This window comes from Cyprinus carpio, chromosome A20 (genome assembly GCF_018340385.1).
Source record: "Cyprinus carpio isolate SPL01 chromosome A20, ASM1834038v1, whole genome shotgun sequence".
NCBI lineage: Eukaryota > Metazoa > Chordata > Actinopteri > Cypriniformes > Cyprinidae > Cyprinus > Cyprinus carpio.
In genome coordinates this window covers 2,281,009-2,298,706 of record NC_056591.1, presented here as the reverse complement: position 1 = coordinate 2,298,706, position 17,698 = coordinate 2,281,009, and the positions used below count along the sequence as shown (strand labels likewise).

The following is a 17,698-nucleotide window of genomic DNA, read 5'->3' as shown; positions in this document are numbered from 1 at the left end:
TCATTACCCACTGTAAGGAATAATGATCCGTAACTACCTTGAACAGTTGATGTTACAGATAGTGCTGCCACTTGTCAAGAGCCCACACCACTGCTAGGCACTCTCCTCTGTGGTTGAGTAGTAAACCTTAGCATTGTTTAAGGTTTGACTGGCCCAAGTGATCATCTCTTCACTGCCTTGTTCTCTGCATTAGTATATACTAGGGGTGAGAATCGAAGGGTACCTTACGATACGATACGAATCATGATACATGGCTCACGATACGATATCACGAATATATCGATTCTGCGATAATCGATATATTGCTAGACAATCCTATAATGATACGAATGATCACGATATATGTATAAACCTGGTATTTCAAAATTTACCTGGAGTGTTTTCTCAACCTTTCCTCTCCTCTCCTCTCATCATAAAAACGGAGCCCTGCACATGACATAGCCATTCACATCGCCTCTTTTGCATGCTCAAGTTCGTTATTTCAATTGTAGACATGTGGCAAGCACACACACTGCACACTTCTGTGCCACATTCAGCTCTGACAAGGTTTTGTTTCATCGTCCATGCCAGTCGTCACCCACTGTCCACACTGGATTACACGCACTTGTAATATCTAAAGAGAGAGGGAGCATCCAGTTTTGTTGACATAAAACTGGACATGCCAGGGCTGCTCTTTCTCACTCATATAGTGAGGGAAATCCACCTGCGATCCGAGCGGAGAGGTTAGGCTACTCTCAGACTCAATGTGCGCTCTGCAATGATAAAATAAAATATCACCACACACAACTCACATAACTGTTTCAGGGCAGTTTTTTAGTTCTCATCTCCATAAACACTGACACTGGTGCATCTCTGATTTGTTGTTGTTCTACCATTACGCTCTTATTTCTTCGCTGTGAATTACAATTTCTGTTCATCTGACCATCCGCAATCTGGGAAGCGCCACCACAAGAAGTCTGGAGGTACTGACAGCCACAGAAGCCAAAGTGGTAAACAGCCACAGTGTAGGTATGAATTTAGATCTTTTGTATGTTTAGAGAAACTGTCCTCATTTCTCATCATTTTCAAATCAGTCATTTTAACAGTTGCAACCTTCTCAAAGCAAGAGACCACATCAAAATCCTAATCAAGGCTGTCTACCCTCCAGTGATGGCAGTAATTCTGTTACCAATAACACACGAGGCACAGTACCACATCAACTAGTCATACCTATCAACACTGATGCCTGGAAAGATGAAGCCATCTTTATTTTAAATATTTCACATGAATGCTGATGCATTTGAAATAAATTTCCAAATAATTGACATTAGTCTATGTAATATTTTCATAATTTTGTCATTGTTAATTTAGAACAATGTGATGTAACAGTGCACAAAAATATTTCTGACAACTGAAGAAATCATATCAACATAACAGGATCATTAAAATAATTTTACAGTAAGTCAAACACAGTCATCCTGCATCCTGTTTCATTAGAATTGCACAAACAGTAAAAAGATATAACTTCTATGTCCGCCCTTAGAATGAATACATTTCTTTAGAAAAGAAAGAACAAGATATGGAATATAACAAAACACACTATAGTTGATTTACCTTTGTGTTCTCCTTAAGGCACAGAGCTTACAAAGTCCATACTAAACTTGGCTCTGTATTGGCTTATTGGAACTATTTTGATGGTTAAATAGAGCAAAAACAGACAATACTGCATCTAAAATATAACTTGCTTAATATTAACCTATTTATCTGTTGTTGTATACAATGAATGCTTGCAGTCATGCAGATATTCGGGAAACAACTACATGTGTGATATTGCTTAACTCTATCATGTTATTTATATCAAAAACAAGAACTCATGAAGGCATTTTTTGCTTCCATATCTTAAATTATGGGGATTTTCAAACTGCTTTCTAATAGGCTTTTCGTTTGCAGTGAAAGCATGCACTTAAAATGCACACAATCAGTCTTCTGTCGTACTACGCTATATCAGAGCGCTACATCACAGTGAATGTAAAGCTTTTTTGATTGCACTGTAAAACCTGACAAGTCATAGTAACTCAAAACGTTTGAGTAAACAGATTGCCTTTACTTAAACCATGTAAGTTTTAAAACTTTGCAATTATGTAATCAAGTGATTAATTAAGTGCTGATTGAGCATTAGTGATGAACAGCTGCTGTTAACAAACAGCTCACCAGCTCCACTTAACAAACAGTCAAGTCTACAGGGCTCTTGACCCTTGATTTCTAAGGTTTAGATGTTGATTTATTGTTTCATTTGAAGTAACCATTTAGAGATCAGTGTTTGCTTAAGTTGAGCTCTTGACCCTTGATTTCTGTCTTAGATTTTTTTTTTTGGACGTTGTTGTTGTTTTTTGAAACATGTTTGTTATAACTCAAAAAACCCAGAGAAAATATGATCAGGTATTGGTTGTTATACAGCATATTGGTGATGATAATCATCAAATATGAAGCTGTTCAGACTCCAAAAACTGACTAAATAGGTGTTCTATAGTTAGTTCAGATGATTACAAAAAAAACATTCAAAAAGTCAGTGGTTGTTTCATAATCAGTTAATATAAAGAATTTTCCAAACAGTTTGGTCTTACATGGTGTCAATTAGACACACACAGACATCAATAATCAGAATATGAACCTCAACAATGGTTACGAAAAAAAAAAAAAAAAAAAAAAAAAATGCTGCAAATGCATGCTGGGTACTATTGTAGTACAAAACTCATCCATGGCTCCCAGCATGCTCTGCTGTATTTTTTTTTTTTTTTTTTTATGGTCACCATTGTTGAGGTTCATATGCTGATTATTGATGTCTGTGTGTGACTAAGTGACACCACAGAAAACCAAACTGTTTGGAAAGTTCTTTATATTAACTGATTATCACAGAACCACTGGCTCTTAGAAATCACTTTTACTGTAATCAATCCAACTAATTACACAACACCTATTTCATCAGAGATTAGACCCCAAACAGTTCAATATCAATGATTGTCATCACCAATATACAGTATAAACAACCAACATCTAGGTACAGGTTAGATTTAAAAAAAATGCCACCCTGATGCACTGTAAGTTGCTTTGGATAAAAGCAGTTTCTAAGAGTGTGTGTATAACACCTGATGATATTTTCTCTGGGCTTTTGAGTTACAACAGCCAAAGAAAAAAAAAACTAAGACAGAAATCAAGGGTGAAGAACCCAACTAAAGCAAACACTGATCTCTAACATGGTTACTTTAAATGAAAACATAAATCAACATCTAAACCTTAGTTAATTCTCAATCAGATCTTCTGTAGACGTCTGACAGAAATAAAGTCAGTCTGGTTATTAATAAGTGGAGCTGGTGATGCTGTTTGTGGGGTTGTTTAATCAGATCTTGAGAGATTTAATGTATTTTATTTCAGTTTATTTTATCTAAGGCTGTGTCTGAAGTCAGTTGTAGTTCTTGTGTTTCTCTTTTCTTCAGTGATTCTGTTTGTTAACAGCAGCTGTTCATCACTAATTCACAATTATCACTCAATTAATCACTTATTTATTTAATTGCAATGTATATCTTCTTTCAGTGAACTCAACTGAATTAAGTTCAGAGTACTAACAACTGTTGAAGTTTTAAAACTTAAATGGTTTTAAGGCAATCGGTTTCCTCAAACGGTTTGAGTTAACATAACTTGTCAGGTTTTAGTGAGGCTGTGTCTGAAGTCAAACGGTTTTCCTTTCTCTCTTTTCTTCAGTAACAGTCTGTTTTTGTTACAGCAGGTGTTCATCACTAATGCTTTGAGTAAACACTCAATTAATCACTTAATTACTTAAGGCAATGTATATTTCTTTCAGTTTGACTCAACTGAATTAAGTTCAGGGTACTACAACAACTGTTAAGTTTTAAAACTTAAATGGTTTAAGGCAATCGGTTTCCTCAAAAACGGTTTGAGTAAACCCAACTTGTCATGTTTTTAAGGATATCTGTTTACACAAAAGGTTTGAGTTACGTTACTTGTCGGGTTTTACAGTGTGTGTGTGACTTACTCGTTAATAGGGATGGGCATGATTAATCGACGATCGATAATTGATCGTTAAGAATTTTGTCGATCACGTTAATTTGTTATCGATTAATCTGATGCAATTTTTTATTTTTATTTTTTATTAGAAAACGGTTGCGTTGCGGAGCGTAGTGTGAGTCTTGAAGCAATTAAATGAATTTCACTGTGTGGCAGCAATTAAACATTTTACCACCAGGGTGCAGTATTTGACACCATACTCAGTTATCTGTGATCTTCCAGTTTGATTTCAAAAGAATAATCATGAAGAGGACACGGTGAAGTGTGGCGTGGGACCATTTTGATTTAAAAGCAAAATAGTTCACTGCAAACATTGCGATGCCGTGTATAAGTACAACACGGCCACGACTCAAATGATGTACCACTTAAACAAAGTGCATCCGTCCCTGGTTAATGTCGGTGGTGGTGCATCCTGCTCTCAGTCTCAACCTAGCATCAAGTCAGCGTTAGCACGGACTCAGAGCTGTGATGCACAGCGAGCAGAGAAAATTACCCAAGGGATCTGCAAGTTCCTTGAGATGGATATTCTTGCTATAAGTATTGTTGAGGGCAATGGTTTTCGAGAACTGATATATTTATTGGAACCAGCATATCAAATTCAATCACAACGTACCGTCACCAGACGGTACAAACTCACTACGAAGAATGAAAGCAGCAGCTGTTAAAAGAATTGAGCAAAGCTGAGAGAGTTGCTCTAACTACAGACTGCTGGACCGCTTTAACAGCTGAGAGCTACATCACCCTAACCTGCCACTACATCAGTGATGACTGGAAAATGAACACAGCGGTCTTGCTCACAGAAAGCCTGCCAGGCCGGCATACAGCTGACCACCTCGCTGGGAAAATGAATGGAGCTGTAGAGCAGTGGGGACTTAAAGGCCGAGTTATTGCATGCGTTCATGACAACGCGGCCAATATTGTAGCTGCCAACAGTCCCACCAGAGTGCCCTGGATTTCCATTGCCTGCTTTGCACACACCCTCCAGTTGGCCATAAATGATGGATTTGCACTGTATCTTTATCGGGTAATATCAGCGGCTAGTAAACTCATTAGCCACTTTAATCACAGCACTACAGCAACCAATGTGCTGCAAAAGAAACAGGAGCAAATGGGCCTCGCAACTCACCGGCTTACCCAGTCGTGTAAAACACAGTGGAACTCCGTGTGCGAGATGTTTGATCGGCTGGTGGAGCAGCGGTGGGCTGTTGTTGCTGTGCTGTCGGACCGAACCGTGACCAAGCTTCAAGGTGCCAGGATCCTGGAGTTGAAGGATGAGTACTGGCAGCTGATGGAGGACACACAGCCCGTGCTGTCAGCACTTAAATGTGCCAACACGGTTATGTCTGCAGAGAAAGACGTCTCCATCTCAAACACTTATCCCGTCACCTTCGGCCTCATCAATATCCACCTCATGTGCAGTGAAGGAGACGGGCCCAGACTCATCGAATTCAAGACAAAAGTGTGTTCCTCTCTCATCCAACGAATGAATGTAAGCTAAACTTTTTATCTTAGTTTACATATACATAATTACATGGATACTTTCCTGTTATCTGCGTGTTACCTTTTTAGATTTAAGTATTAGCACCGCGGAGAATAAAACTGTTACTCCATAAAAATATTCATTTTAATATTTTATTCATAAAATAAACAATAAAAAATATAACGTTATTATAACGTTTATTTGTTACCTATTTAGATTTAAGCAATAAGCCCCACGAAGAATAAAACTGTTACTCGTACTCCATAAAAATATTAATTTTAATATTAATTTTATTCATAAAATAAACAACAAAAAATACAACATTTTCTTATTAGGATTCCTCATCATATATTTATACAGACTGAGTCTGGTGAGTTGTGTCGTTCGCCCCCATTATCTCATCAATGCTGGACCCTCGTCACAAACACCTGGGCTTTCTTACACCAACACAGAGACTGGCTGCTAATGTGAAACTGGGAGTTTTTGGCAGCTGGACTGACGGTCACCAGGTTGCGGTCGCGTCTGACCCCAGATCGTGTCAACATGCTTATATTTCTCAACAAAAATCAGTAGACTGGTGCAGAAGTTGTATGCGAGTTACTAAAGTTAGTTATTTTTGACGAGGCTTTAAGTAGCCCAATTTGTTAAGTTAGCCTAATTGTTAGGAAGGTTAATATCTGGCCCTTTCTTCTGGCTCGGATAATTTTGAGTTACATTTTGACAAAACCTGTCAGATCTAAGTATTATTATGTTTTTTTTTGTTTAAGTTATTGTTTAACATGATTCTTTTGTATTATTATTATTTTGGAACAAATGAGGTCTCTGTTTAAGAACGCCGTCTCGCAGCTGCAGGTTACGCTGCTTTAGAGCACCGCATATGTACGCGCATATATGTTCAGTTTGCCTAACTGAACGTAGTTTAATCGTCTGCCACAAGTTGATCTTGTAATAAAGGTCTCATCGAGGAAAAACACGCTGTATTTTTGTATTCATTTCATCTTTGAATTATAAAAGTTAAATAATTTTATTATAAAAATATGAATGATTAATCGATAGTCGATCGTTAATTCTCCCGACGATCGACTAAGAAAATTTAATCGAATGCCCATCCCTACTCGTTAATGTAAGTTCATTCACTCCTAGTAGTAAATGCAACAACACATCAACAGAGATCAAGAGAGAGAAAAATTGGATTTGATCCAAGTGAAAAAGTGTTTAGTTTATCTCTAAAAGTTTTGGAGGTTTGGATATTTAGCTTATTTCTGGAGACTTTGAAATATAGCTGAGTAAGCTCGTACTCATAAACACACATACCAGAGTCATTCACATTTAACAAGTTCATGCATGCCTGGCAACATATCTGAAGCACGTCTGATGTTCCGTCATGACAGCTCTCTGAGAGTTTAGCATTGCTATATACATGCTAATGTTAATGTGTTTGGTCTTGGCGGAACAGATGACTGGGCTACCATGCGCAGTATTTCATTGGGTGCTGATGCAAAAAGAAACCAATCAGCTGCACCATGTGAATGATGATGTAATTACATGGGACTGAGTAAGAACTTGTCGGCCTGCGCTGGGTTATTCGACAGCACTATGACTTAAATAACCTATGGCTTTAAAAGAAAGAAAAACACTTTCTGATGTTGCCCTGTCAGAGTCCTGACCTCAACCTGATTAAGACTTTGGCATGCCCTCTAGAGAGTGATTCACACCCTTACTTGTTCTGAATATTACAGTATCTACCTATATTCATTCCACTCCACACATATTCACTGATCAGTTTTCGGTGCATGTGTTTGGTGGCATGCAAAACTTTGGCTACCTTTCTAACTATTTTTCCTGGTGGAGAAGCCATTTACTGTACAGCCATTTTTTTAAATCTAAAACATAAGTTACTGGAAATGAATGACTTATGTTTTATATTAAATCAGTATCACTTGTGGAACTGAACACAATGTGGATGGATGTTCATTTATGTACATGTTATTTTTTCCATCATGTGAACGTAAGACTATGCACTGATCTTGCTATCTAACCAGTTCTGGCATATATCATACATGTGCATGCATACTGGATATAATAGCTCAATGATGGTAGGGTTTTGTTTTATGCAGAGGTCCAGAGAGGAGCAGCATCATCAGCTGGACTGGATCCGTTATGAAAATTCCTTCTATGTGTTCTGGCTGCTGGAACATCTTGCCCAGGACATTGATTATAATGTTAACAAGGAGCTTGTGATCCAGCTGGAAACCAAAGCATTCCCTCTTGCAGATGAGTTCCCCCTGTTCTCTCTGTATATGTGGCGGATCGGAGGTCTCTTCAGGGCGGAACACACATGAGCAGATGTAGACTCGCTGCTGTCTTTCTTAAAATCTTTGCTCCTTTTAAGGGCTCACTTTACTGTACACCAAGTGTCTTAATTAAAAAAAATATATATATTGATTAACTGTTAATTAATAAATTTTAAGCCAGTCAGTTTTTGTTGTGTTCTTTGGAAGTCTTGTGTTGATACATCATAGGTTGATTTCACTGTAAAGTGTAACACTAAAATAAGTTTTACACCAAAATCAGCATATTAGAATGATTTCTGAAGTATCACTTTACACCGAAAAATGGATTAATGGGTGCTGAAAATTCAGCTTTGCATTACAGGAATAAATTTGGTTTTAAAGCATATTCAAATAGAAATTTTATTATTATAATTATTATTATTATTTTAACCCCTTAATTGTCACTCACATTTTTGAACATAGACGTGAAAGTGCATGATCCAAACTTAAATTTTTATAATTCATGAATGAAAACATTTTGTAACATGATTTTGATGTACCATTTTCATGGTAATGCAATGTCTGATTTTAAAATAGTTTTCAAGGGATGAATTTTAAGTTTTCAATTGATATTGATTTGAATTGATATATAATTTCTGATGATTTCTAAAGTGTGATAGAGAAAAAGGTAACGAAGAAGACTTTTTTTTTAACAAAGGTCAAAACTTACAAAGCAAAAATTACTGTTTTTACTGTGTTATTCATTAAAAAAAAAGAGGGAAAAACTAAAAGCTTAACTTTTGACCGGTAGTGTGTGTGTGGATGGTCCACTGTGTTGACACCAACAGGAGCAGTTGGAAATGAAAGAGATAATGCAGTTGAACAGAAATATAGCAGTTAAAAAAATAAATAAAATGAGTGGGATCTCAGAGTCAGATTATATTATAATTTCAGCTATATACAGCCTATAGTGTACACGGTGAAACTAAAAGGTGTTATTCCAGGACCATGGTTCTACATAAGACAACATAGGACACAGGACTACAAAACTAAACTCTACAAAATAAATGATTTTAAACAGACTAAACAAGAGTTCAGTAAGGTCTAAAAACCCTTACACAAAGAAAATATATTTCCTAATATATGAATGATCAATATATTAAATGATATAACAGTATATTATAAAATATACAGAATAATATATTGTGTACATTTCCTTATATATCACAATGTATGTAATTTTATATTCAGTTATACTTTATAATATATACTGTAGATGTGCGTGTGATAAGATATGGTACTGTATGTGTAAAAATATATTGAACATATATTTACTCATGCAGTATATACACATATGGAATCTTACATTTAATGATCACTTAAAATATATGCTTCATATTTTAAAATACAGCTAGTTTACAATATCATAAGCACACCTGCTCATACTAAAGCACTCAATGAACAGACTATCACTGTGCTGAAAAGTGCACAGCCATTACTTTTTAAATAAAGTAATATTTAGTCTTAAAGGTGCTGTACCGAGTGGTTGAACTTGAGTATTGCAGTCCATATTCAAAATATTGGAGAGGGTTTTTTTTCACCTGGCCCCTCCTCCTCAGACTTGATGCACACGCAGGTTGCCAGATTGACGACACCAACAGGAACGAGCGCACTTGATTAATGAAATAAAATATGCTGTGTTTTCAGCCAACTGGCAACCCGAGGTGCCAAAATACATTTGGGTAAACTGGAAGTGGGCAGGTTTCACAAACCAAAACAGAGACCGACATTCCAGTCTGGAACGCACATTTTCAGGAGAATAACTGACTGTAGCATTGTTTTTCAGATAAACAAATATGTTAAAATGTTTGTTAAAGGGGTCCTATTATGCTTTTACAAAGTCTTGATTTTGTTTTGGGGGTGTACTAGAACAGACTCTTACACTAGGTTGTTCGAAAAACACATTTTTCCCATATTTCACATTATTACAAGACCTCTCTCCCCAGTCTGGCATGAACAGCTGGAATAGTTCCTGTTTCTGTTTCAATTTGAGCGTGATTTAAACCCGGATGATTGTAACCACTCTAAGCTCGTCTCTCTTGGGAAAGCTAGCGTGTCTCCGACATAGTGATAACACTCGTTGCCTTCTCTAGTGCAGCTCAACCAAGTCTTGTCCCATTCGTTGATCTTTGTGATGTCACAAATCGCGGAAAATATGCGTTGTAGGCCAAACAAGTTGTTTGTTGTAGTTTTTGAAAAGTGATTTCTGTTAAATAAAATATCTCCTTTTGAATTGGACTTTGAGCTTTGTAACTTTGCAGATCTTTTTTATGCTCAAACAGCAACATTACAGACTAACTAAAGTTGAAAAAGTGAAAAAGCATAATAGGACCCCTTTAAATATCTGCAAACATATTATGGTATTTTTATGCTTTACTAGAGTCAAAAACTTACATACAGCACCTTTAATGATATTCGGCCAATCGTCAACCTAACCTCTACTCTTCAGCACAACGATAATCTTACCCCACAAACACATACCAGAAACCCTGTTAAATTTCAAAATAGTACAACATTAAACACTAACAGATCTTCCCCTATAATAATATTAATTTTAACATTTTTGCTCTCCTTTAACAGTCAGAAGCAAAGCATGCTGGGAACTAGAAACCTGTTGTAACTCATTCCATGTATATGTGTCTATATACTTTCACATTTATATGGGAACATGTATGCGCAATATACAGTATGCATGTATGCATACTTGAGCAGACAGTGCAAACTGCCTGAGACAGTACAAATTTTAAATAGAATAGGGAACAATAATAAGAGACAAGGCACATTAGTGGGGTTTTAGTGTGTTAATGTGCGAAGTTTACAAGTTTATGTTCAGAGATTGATTAAGTTAACGGATGCATGGATGTATGTGTAAGGGTAGTTGTCAGGCCAGTCACATGGAGTTGAGGAGTCTGATGGCTTGGGTGAAGAAACTGTCATGTAATCTGATCGCGAGGGCCCAAATGCTACTGTACCTTTGCCAGATGGTAGGAGGGTGAGGAGTTAGTGTGAGGGGTGTGTGGGGTCATTTGCAATACAGCTTTGTGGATAGAGTGTGTGGTGTAAATTTCTGTGATGGAGAGGAGAGAGATGATCTTCTCAGCTGTCCTCACTATCTGCTGCAGAGTATTGTGATCTGAGATGGTGCAGTTCTCAAACCAGACAGTGATTCAGCTACACAGAATGCTCTCATCAGTCCCCTGTAAAATGTGATAAAAATGTGATATAGGGAGGGCTTGATGTGTCTCATGCAAGCGGCAACCTTCCGGTCTCTCTCTTAAAACCAACACGGAAGTGACTAAAACTGCAATTCATCGACTGGCCCCAAAAGGGAGTGAATCCCATAGACCCAACATGTTAAAGTGCCCAACTTGACAGCAGAAAAAACAATGTTCTCAGCCTGGTACAAAAAGTGCTTTTGGTTTATATAGCTAATTTTGCCCTTCATGACAACTGTGAGGGGGATGATTTTTTATATAACTCATCTGTTTAAATTATATTAAGCCTTAAAGTTCTGCATAATAAGGGTGTGGTCACTTGAGTGACAGGTGGATTGCCACTGCTTTCAGCACCGTCGAGTTAGGTGGGCGTTCAGCAACCAGCTCCACCCACGGCCCGCCTCTTTGCCCATTTTCGATTATCCAGGAGTGACCTGCGGTGACGCACTGTCAAGATGGTGACGGCCGGCTCCACCCACTTAAGGCTTCAAAATTGCTCTTCAGAAACCTACTGGTGATGTCACGGACACTACGTCCATGTTTTTCTTTTTACAGTCTATGGTCTCATGAAAATACTTTATAACGATGGGTGTGAGTGCAATGGACCGTCATTGAGGCTGGACACTGTGGAAGTCTTCGGCATGGGGACAGTGGTGGTGGCCTTGAGGCGCATTGGTGCTGCTCATGGATTTATAAAAAATTCAATTAAAAAAACCTCCAACCTAACCTAGCATCCCCAAAGCAACTTTTGTCAGGGGATCTTGTCTGATCCAGCAGCCTTCTGTGGATTAACTCTGTGCAGAGTCTTCCTCACATCAGCCGTAGAGAAATGTTGTTTGGTGCATCTGGGAGGGAGGCATCACTGTCACAGGCAGGTGCTGTTGGCCTGGATTCCCTGCCACACAAGCCATGTGTCACTATTGTCACTGAATTGACTGCAAAATAATAAGGATTTTGCATAATAATGATCTAAGATATTGTATTTTTTTTTTTTAATCAAATTTTTATTGAGCTACAGAATGTTATTGTACAGAAACAAAAGGTAATAATAAACATCATTCTGAACACTTCTTTTTTTTTTTTTTTTTTTTCTCTCACATACCCAAGGCGACCATACCCAACCCCCCCCCACCCACAGAAAAGTAACTTCTTCTGAGTTAAAGAGAGAGTATAAGAGGAGTCATCATTTAGAATCAAGAGTCTTGGACAGCATGATATCTCCAACTCCAAAATGTCCTTTAATGTAATGGTAACCTGTCCTCAAAACTCAATGAGTTCAGTGCAATCCCAAAACATGTGCATATATGTCCCTATACACCCCACTAGAACACACAAGTCACATTTTAGGAGAGGAGGAAAACTTCATTAAATGACGCTTCCTGGGAGTGAGATACATCCTATGAATCATCTTGAAATGCATCAGTTGATGATTAGGATTTGTATAGACATGTTTGAGGTTAGCCCATATTGAGTCCCTACATATGTCAGTACTGTTTTCTGTATCAGACCCATAAATATCCATGTGCCAAATGTCCACCCCAGGTAACCTTTTATAAGAGGCTTCCAAAAACATCATGTATAATGAAGAAACCATCCCCCTTGTGTTTCCATATGAGGTAAGCAACTTATGCAGAGTAAGACTGGGAATATTAGAACCCCAAGGAACCCCATATGCGCGCATGGAAGATCTCAGGCGCAGATAAAAGAAAAATGTTTCTGGTAAATTATATTCTGCACGTAGATCATTAAACATGCGCAAACCATTTTCCCCCCAAACATCAGCCAAAACATTAATTAAGATATTGTATTTCTTAAAAAAAAATGGAACTTGAGGGTGCATATGCTGTATAAAGAAAACAGATCAACGTCTTAGAGTATCTAAGAAGTTGCCTTAACTATCATTTGCAACATATGTGTTTCATATTCGAAATATAGCTGGTTTATGATAGCATAAGTACACCAGCTTATACTAAAGCACTTAGTGAACAGACTATCACTGTGCTGAAATGTGCACAGTCAATACTTTTTAAACAAAGCAACATATAGCCTCAATGGTGTTTGGCCAGTCGTCATCCTAACAACAGGCTCTACTCTGTGGGTACACGTAGCAAGTGTTTTTTTAAATAATATAATAAATAAAAACAAAACAGATAGAATAGAAAAATAATAGAGCAAGCTAGTGTTAGAGGTCTTTTTGCTTTTGTCAATTGTATAATAAATCAAAATAAAACATAGAATACAAAAAGATTAGAAAGCTACTGTTAGTGTTAGTGTTTTTTTTAAAGAATAGAATTAGAATAGAGAGTGCTAGAGTTAGAGGGTCAAATAAAGATGAAAGAGATGTTTTTATAGCCAATTCTTGAAGATGGCTAAGGACTCAGCTGCTCGGATTGAGTTGTTCTGCACGCTTAGTAAACAAACTCCAGTTAGTCCAAAATGCAGCAGCTAGAGTTCTTACTAGAACCAGGAAGTATGATCATATTAGCCCTGTCCTGTCAACACTGCACTGGCTCCCTATCAAACATCGTATTGATTTTAAAATCTTGCTTATTACTTATAAAGCCCTGAATGGTTTAGCACCTCAGTATTTGAACGAGCTCTTGTTACATTATAGTCCTCCACGTCCGCTCCGTTCTCAAAACTCTGGCAATTTGATAGGTAATACCTAGAATATCAAAGTCAACTGCGGGCGGCAGATCCTTCTCCTATTTAGCGCCCAAACTCTGGAATAACCTACAGTACCTAACATTGTTTGGGAGGCAGACACACTCTTGCAATTTAAATTTAGATTAAAGACCCATCTCTTTATCCTGGCTTACACATAACATGCTAATACACTTCTAATATCCAAATCCGTTAAAGGATTTTAAGGCTGCATTAATTAGGTAAACCGGAACTGGGAACACTTCCCATAACACCCAATGTACTTGCTACATCATTAGAAGAATGGCATCTATGCTCATATTAGTCTGTTTCTCTCTTATTCCGAGGTCACCGTAGCCACCAGATCCAGTCTGTATCCAAGTCAGAGGGTCACTGCAGTCACCCGGATCCAGTATGTATCCAGCCCAGATGGTGGATCAGCATCTAGAAAGGACCTCTACAGCCCTGGAAGACAGCGGAGACCAGGACTAGAGCCCCCAGATACAGATCCCCTGTAAAGACCTTGTCTCAGACGACCACCGGACAAGACCACAGGAAACAGATGATTCTTCTGCACAATCTGATTTTGCTGCAGCCTGGAATTGAACTGCTGGTTTCGTCTGGTCAGAGGAGAACTGGCCCCCCGACTGAGCCTGGTTTCTCCCAAGGTTTTTTTCTCCACTCTGTCACTGATGGAGTTTTGGTTCCTTGCCGCTGTCGCCTCTGGCTTGCTTAGTTGGGGACACTCCATTTACAGCGATATCGTTGACTTGATTGCAAATTATTGCACAGATACTATTTAAACTGAACTGAGCTGCATGATGACATCACTGAATTCAATGATGAACTGCCTTTAACTGTCATTTTGCATTAGGAGGAAACATTTAATTTTTTCCTAATTATTGTTGTTCAGTTGCTTTGACGCAATCTTTTTTGTTTAAAGCGCTATATAAATAAAGATGACTTGACTTGACTTGACTTGACTTGGGCAGGTCATTCCACCAGGAGGGAACATTTAATTTAAAAGTTCATAAAAGTGATTTTGTGCTTCTTTGGGATGGCACACTCAAGCGATGTTCACTTGCAGAATGCAAGCTTCTAGAGGGCACATAAGTAACGAATTTAGGTAGATGGGTGCAGAGCCAGTGGTGGTTTTGTAGGCAAACATCAATGCCTTGAATTTTATGCGAGCAGCCATTGGTAGGCAGTGCAAATTGATAAACAGAGGTGTGACGTGCATTTTTTTGGGGTCATTAAAAATTAAGCTTGCTGCCGCGTTCTGGATTAATTGTAAAGGTTTGATAGAACTGGCTGGAAGACCTGTCAAGAGAGCATTGCAATAGTCTAGCCTAAAAGAAAGAGCCTGATCTTCTTGATGTTGAATAAAGCAAATCTGCAAGACCGGACAGTTTTAGCACTGTAAAACCCGACAAGTAACTTAACTCAAACCGTTTGAGTAAACAGATATGTTGTTATTGAAGGAGTTATGGTTGATGTGCCTAACTGGATGGTGAAATTGTGATGAAACGATGTGTTTGCTGGAACCACAAGCAGTTCTGTCTTAGCAAGGTTGAGTTGAAGGTGATGGTCCTTCATCCAGCAAGAAATGTCTGTTAGACAAGCTGAGATGTGAGCAGCTATCATTGGATCATCAGGATGGAATGAGAGGTAGGGTTGAGTGTCATTAGCATAGCAGTGGAATGAAAAGCCATGTTTCTGAATGACAGAACCTAATGATGCCATGTAGACAGAGAAAAGAAGTGGTCCAAGAACTGAGCCCTGAGGCACCCCAGTAGTAAGATGTTGTGACTTGGACACCTTACCTCTCCAAGATACTTTGAAGGCCCTATCTGATAGGTAGCACTCAAACCACTGGAGTGCGGTTCCTGAGATGCCCTTTGGCAATAGGGTTGACAGGAGGATCTGGTGGTTAACAGTATCAAAAGCAGCGGACAGATCCAGCAAGATAAGTATTGAAGATTTGGAATCCACTCTTGCCAGTCTTAGGGCTTCGACAACTGAGAGCAAGGCAGTCTCAGTTGAATGTCCACTTCTGAAACCAGACTGGTTGCTGTCAAAAAGGTTGTTCTGTGTGAAAAAGGCAGAGACTGGTTAAACACAGCTTGTTCAAATGTTTTGGCAATGAAAGGAAGAATGGAAACCGGACTGTAGTTTTCTAAACAAGATGGGTTAAGGGTGGGTTTCTTAAGTAGTGGGGTTATACGAGTCTGTCTAAATGCTGAGGGAAAAACACCAGTGTGAAGGGATATGTTAATGATGTGAGTGAGTGCAGCTACAACTGCAGCAGAAATGGCTTGAAGGAGATGAGATGGAATAGGATCCAGCAGACAAGTAGTAGGATGATTAGAAAGGATGAGTTTGGAGACTTCTTCCTCAGAGAGTGAAGAGAAGGATGTGCTTGACAGATTGCGGTGTGGAAAATTGTGCACTGATGTTTTTCATTTTATTAATGAAAAACATGGCAAAGTCGTCAGCTTTTAGAGTTGATGAAGGAGGGGGAGGAGGAGGACAAAGGAGTGAGGAAAATGTTTTAAAGAGCATGCGAGAGTTGTTAATTTTTATTATGGTAGTATGTCCTTTTAGCAGTGGAGACATAAGCAGAGAAGGAAGAGAGGAGTGACTGATACACATTAAGGTCAGTAGGATTTTTGGATTTGCGCCACACCCTTTCAGCAGCCCTGAGCTTAGAACGATGTTTGCGGAGAACATCAGATAACCAAGGGGCAGAAGTTGAGAAGTCAAAAGATGTTTACAGTTTAGGTGAAGGAAGCGAAGATGAAACAATAGCAGATAGCCGGGAGGGTGAGAGTGAGCGTAGGTTACGTCGAAAGATGACATGTGGAGGAGTATGTGTTGTGTCAGGAACCATGTTGAGGTTAAGAGTGAGGAGGAAGGGATCCGAGGTGTGCAGTGAAGTAACCAGTACATGATCAGTGGAGCAGTGTCATGTGTAAATAAGGTCCAGTTGGTTGTCTGATTTGTGAGTAGCAGTAGTTGACACTCTACTTACAGGGAAGTCATGGCATAATGGTTAGAGAGTTTGACTCATAACCCTACGTGAAAGTGAAAGTGAAGTGACATACACTCAAGTATGATGACCCATACTCAGAATTCATGCTCTGCATTTAACCCATCCAAAGTGCACACACACAGCAGTGAACACACACACACCGTGAACACACACCCGGAGCAGTGGGTAGCCATTTATGCTGAAACAAGCAGTAGGAAAAAGGATGAATCAAAAGCAATACTTATGTCCCTTGCTGGTGTCCCTGCTCGGTGGAGTCGCACGGTAGAGTCGATGGTCTTTACACTCTTCGGACTTTACAGGAGGAGGGCTTAACAGGAGGGCTGCCACAATATACTAATGATCTGCTTTTAACTTCCGCTGATTGACTGCTTCTGTCAAAGAGTATTTCTTTACACTGTCTTTTGCTAGCGCTTGAACACACTTTACTGTTGATCACAACAAAGGTCTAAGCAAGCGCACAACACTGACAGGGTATGCAAATGCATTTATTTATTTATTGTATTATTTATTAATTTCCTTGTTATTATTATTATTTCACTCTACCGAAGATGCTGATATTATTGATCCTGATATTAGTTTGACCATGTGGTTAAAATAATAATAATAAATAATTAAATATAAATAAATAAATAAACTATACCTTTTAATTTTTTTCAAAGTTCAAGGATAGTATGTTAAGATAATGTCTTTATGTGTAAAGTAACCTAATAAACTGCAAAATATTAATAACTTTCAAAGGGGCTAAAGGTGCACCAGTGTAAGAGATGCATTTGAATTTTTTTCTCCTTTCAACCTTTCAAACAAAATTCACCTCAGCACTTTTCCATGCTGCTCCTTGACAGGATTGCAGACAGCAACACAATTTTTTTTTATTATTATTTATTTATTTTATTAATTTTTGTTGTTGTTGTTG

At 38.3% G+C, this 17,698-nt stretch overlaps 1 protein-coding gene across 1 annotated transcript in view; it reads left to right on the top strand.

The window, feature by feature from the left end:
• mei4 (meiosis-specific, MEI4 homolog (S. cerevisiae)) overlaps positions 1-8,022 on the top strand; it is a 33,973-nt gene extending 25,951 nt beyond the window's left edge. Inside the window, exon 5 of the mRNA XM_042777348.1 lies at positions 7,660-8,022. Coding sequence (XP_042633282.1) covers positions 7,660-7,884 — 225 coding nt within the window. The 3' untranslated portion in view covers positions 7,885-8,022. The remainder of the gene's footprint in view (positions 1-7,659) is intronic.
• The last annotated feature ends 9,676 nt before the right edge of the window (positions 8,023-17,698 follow it).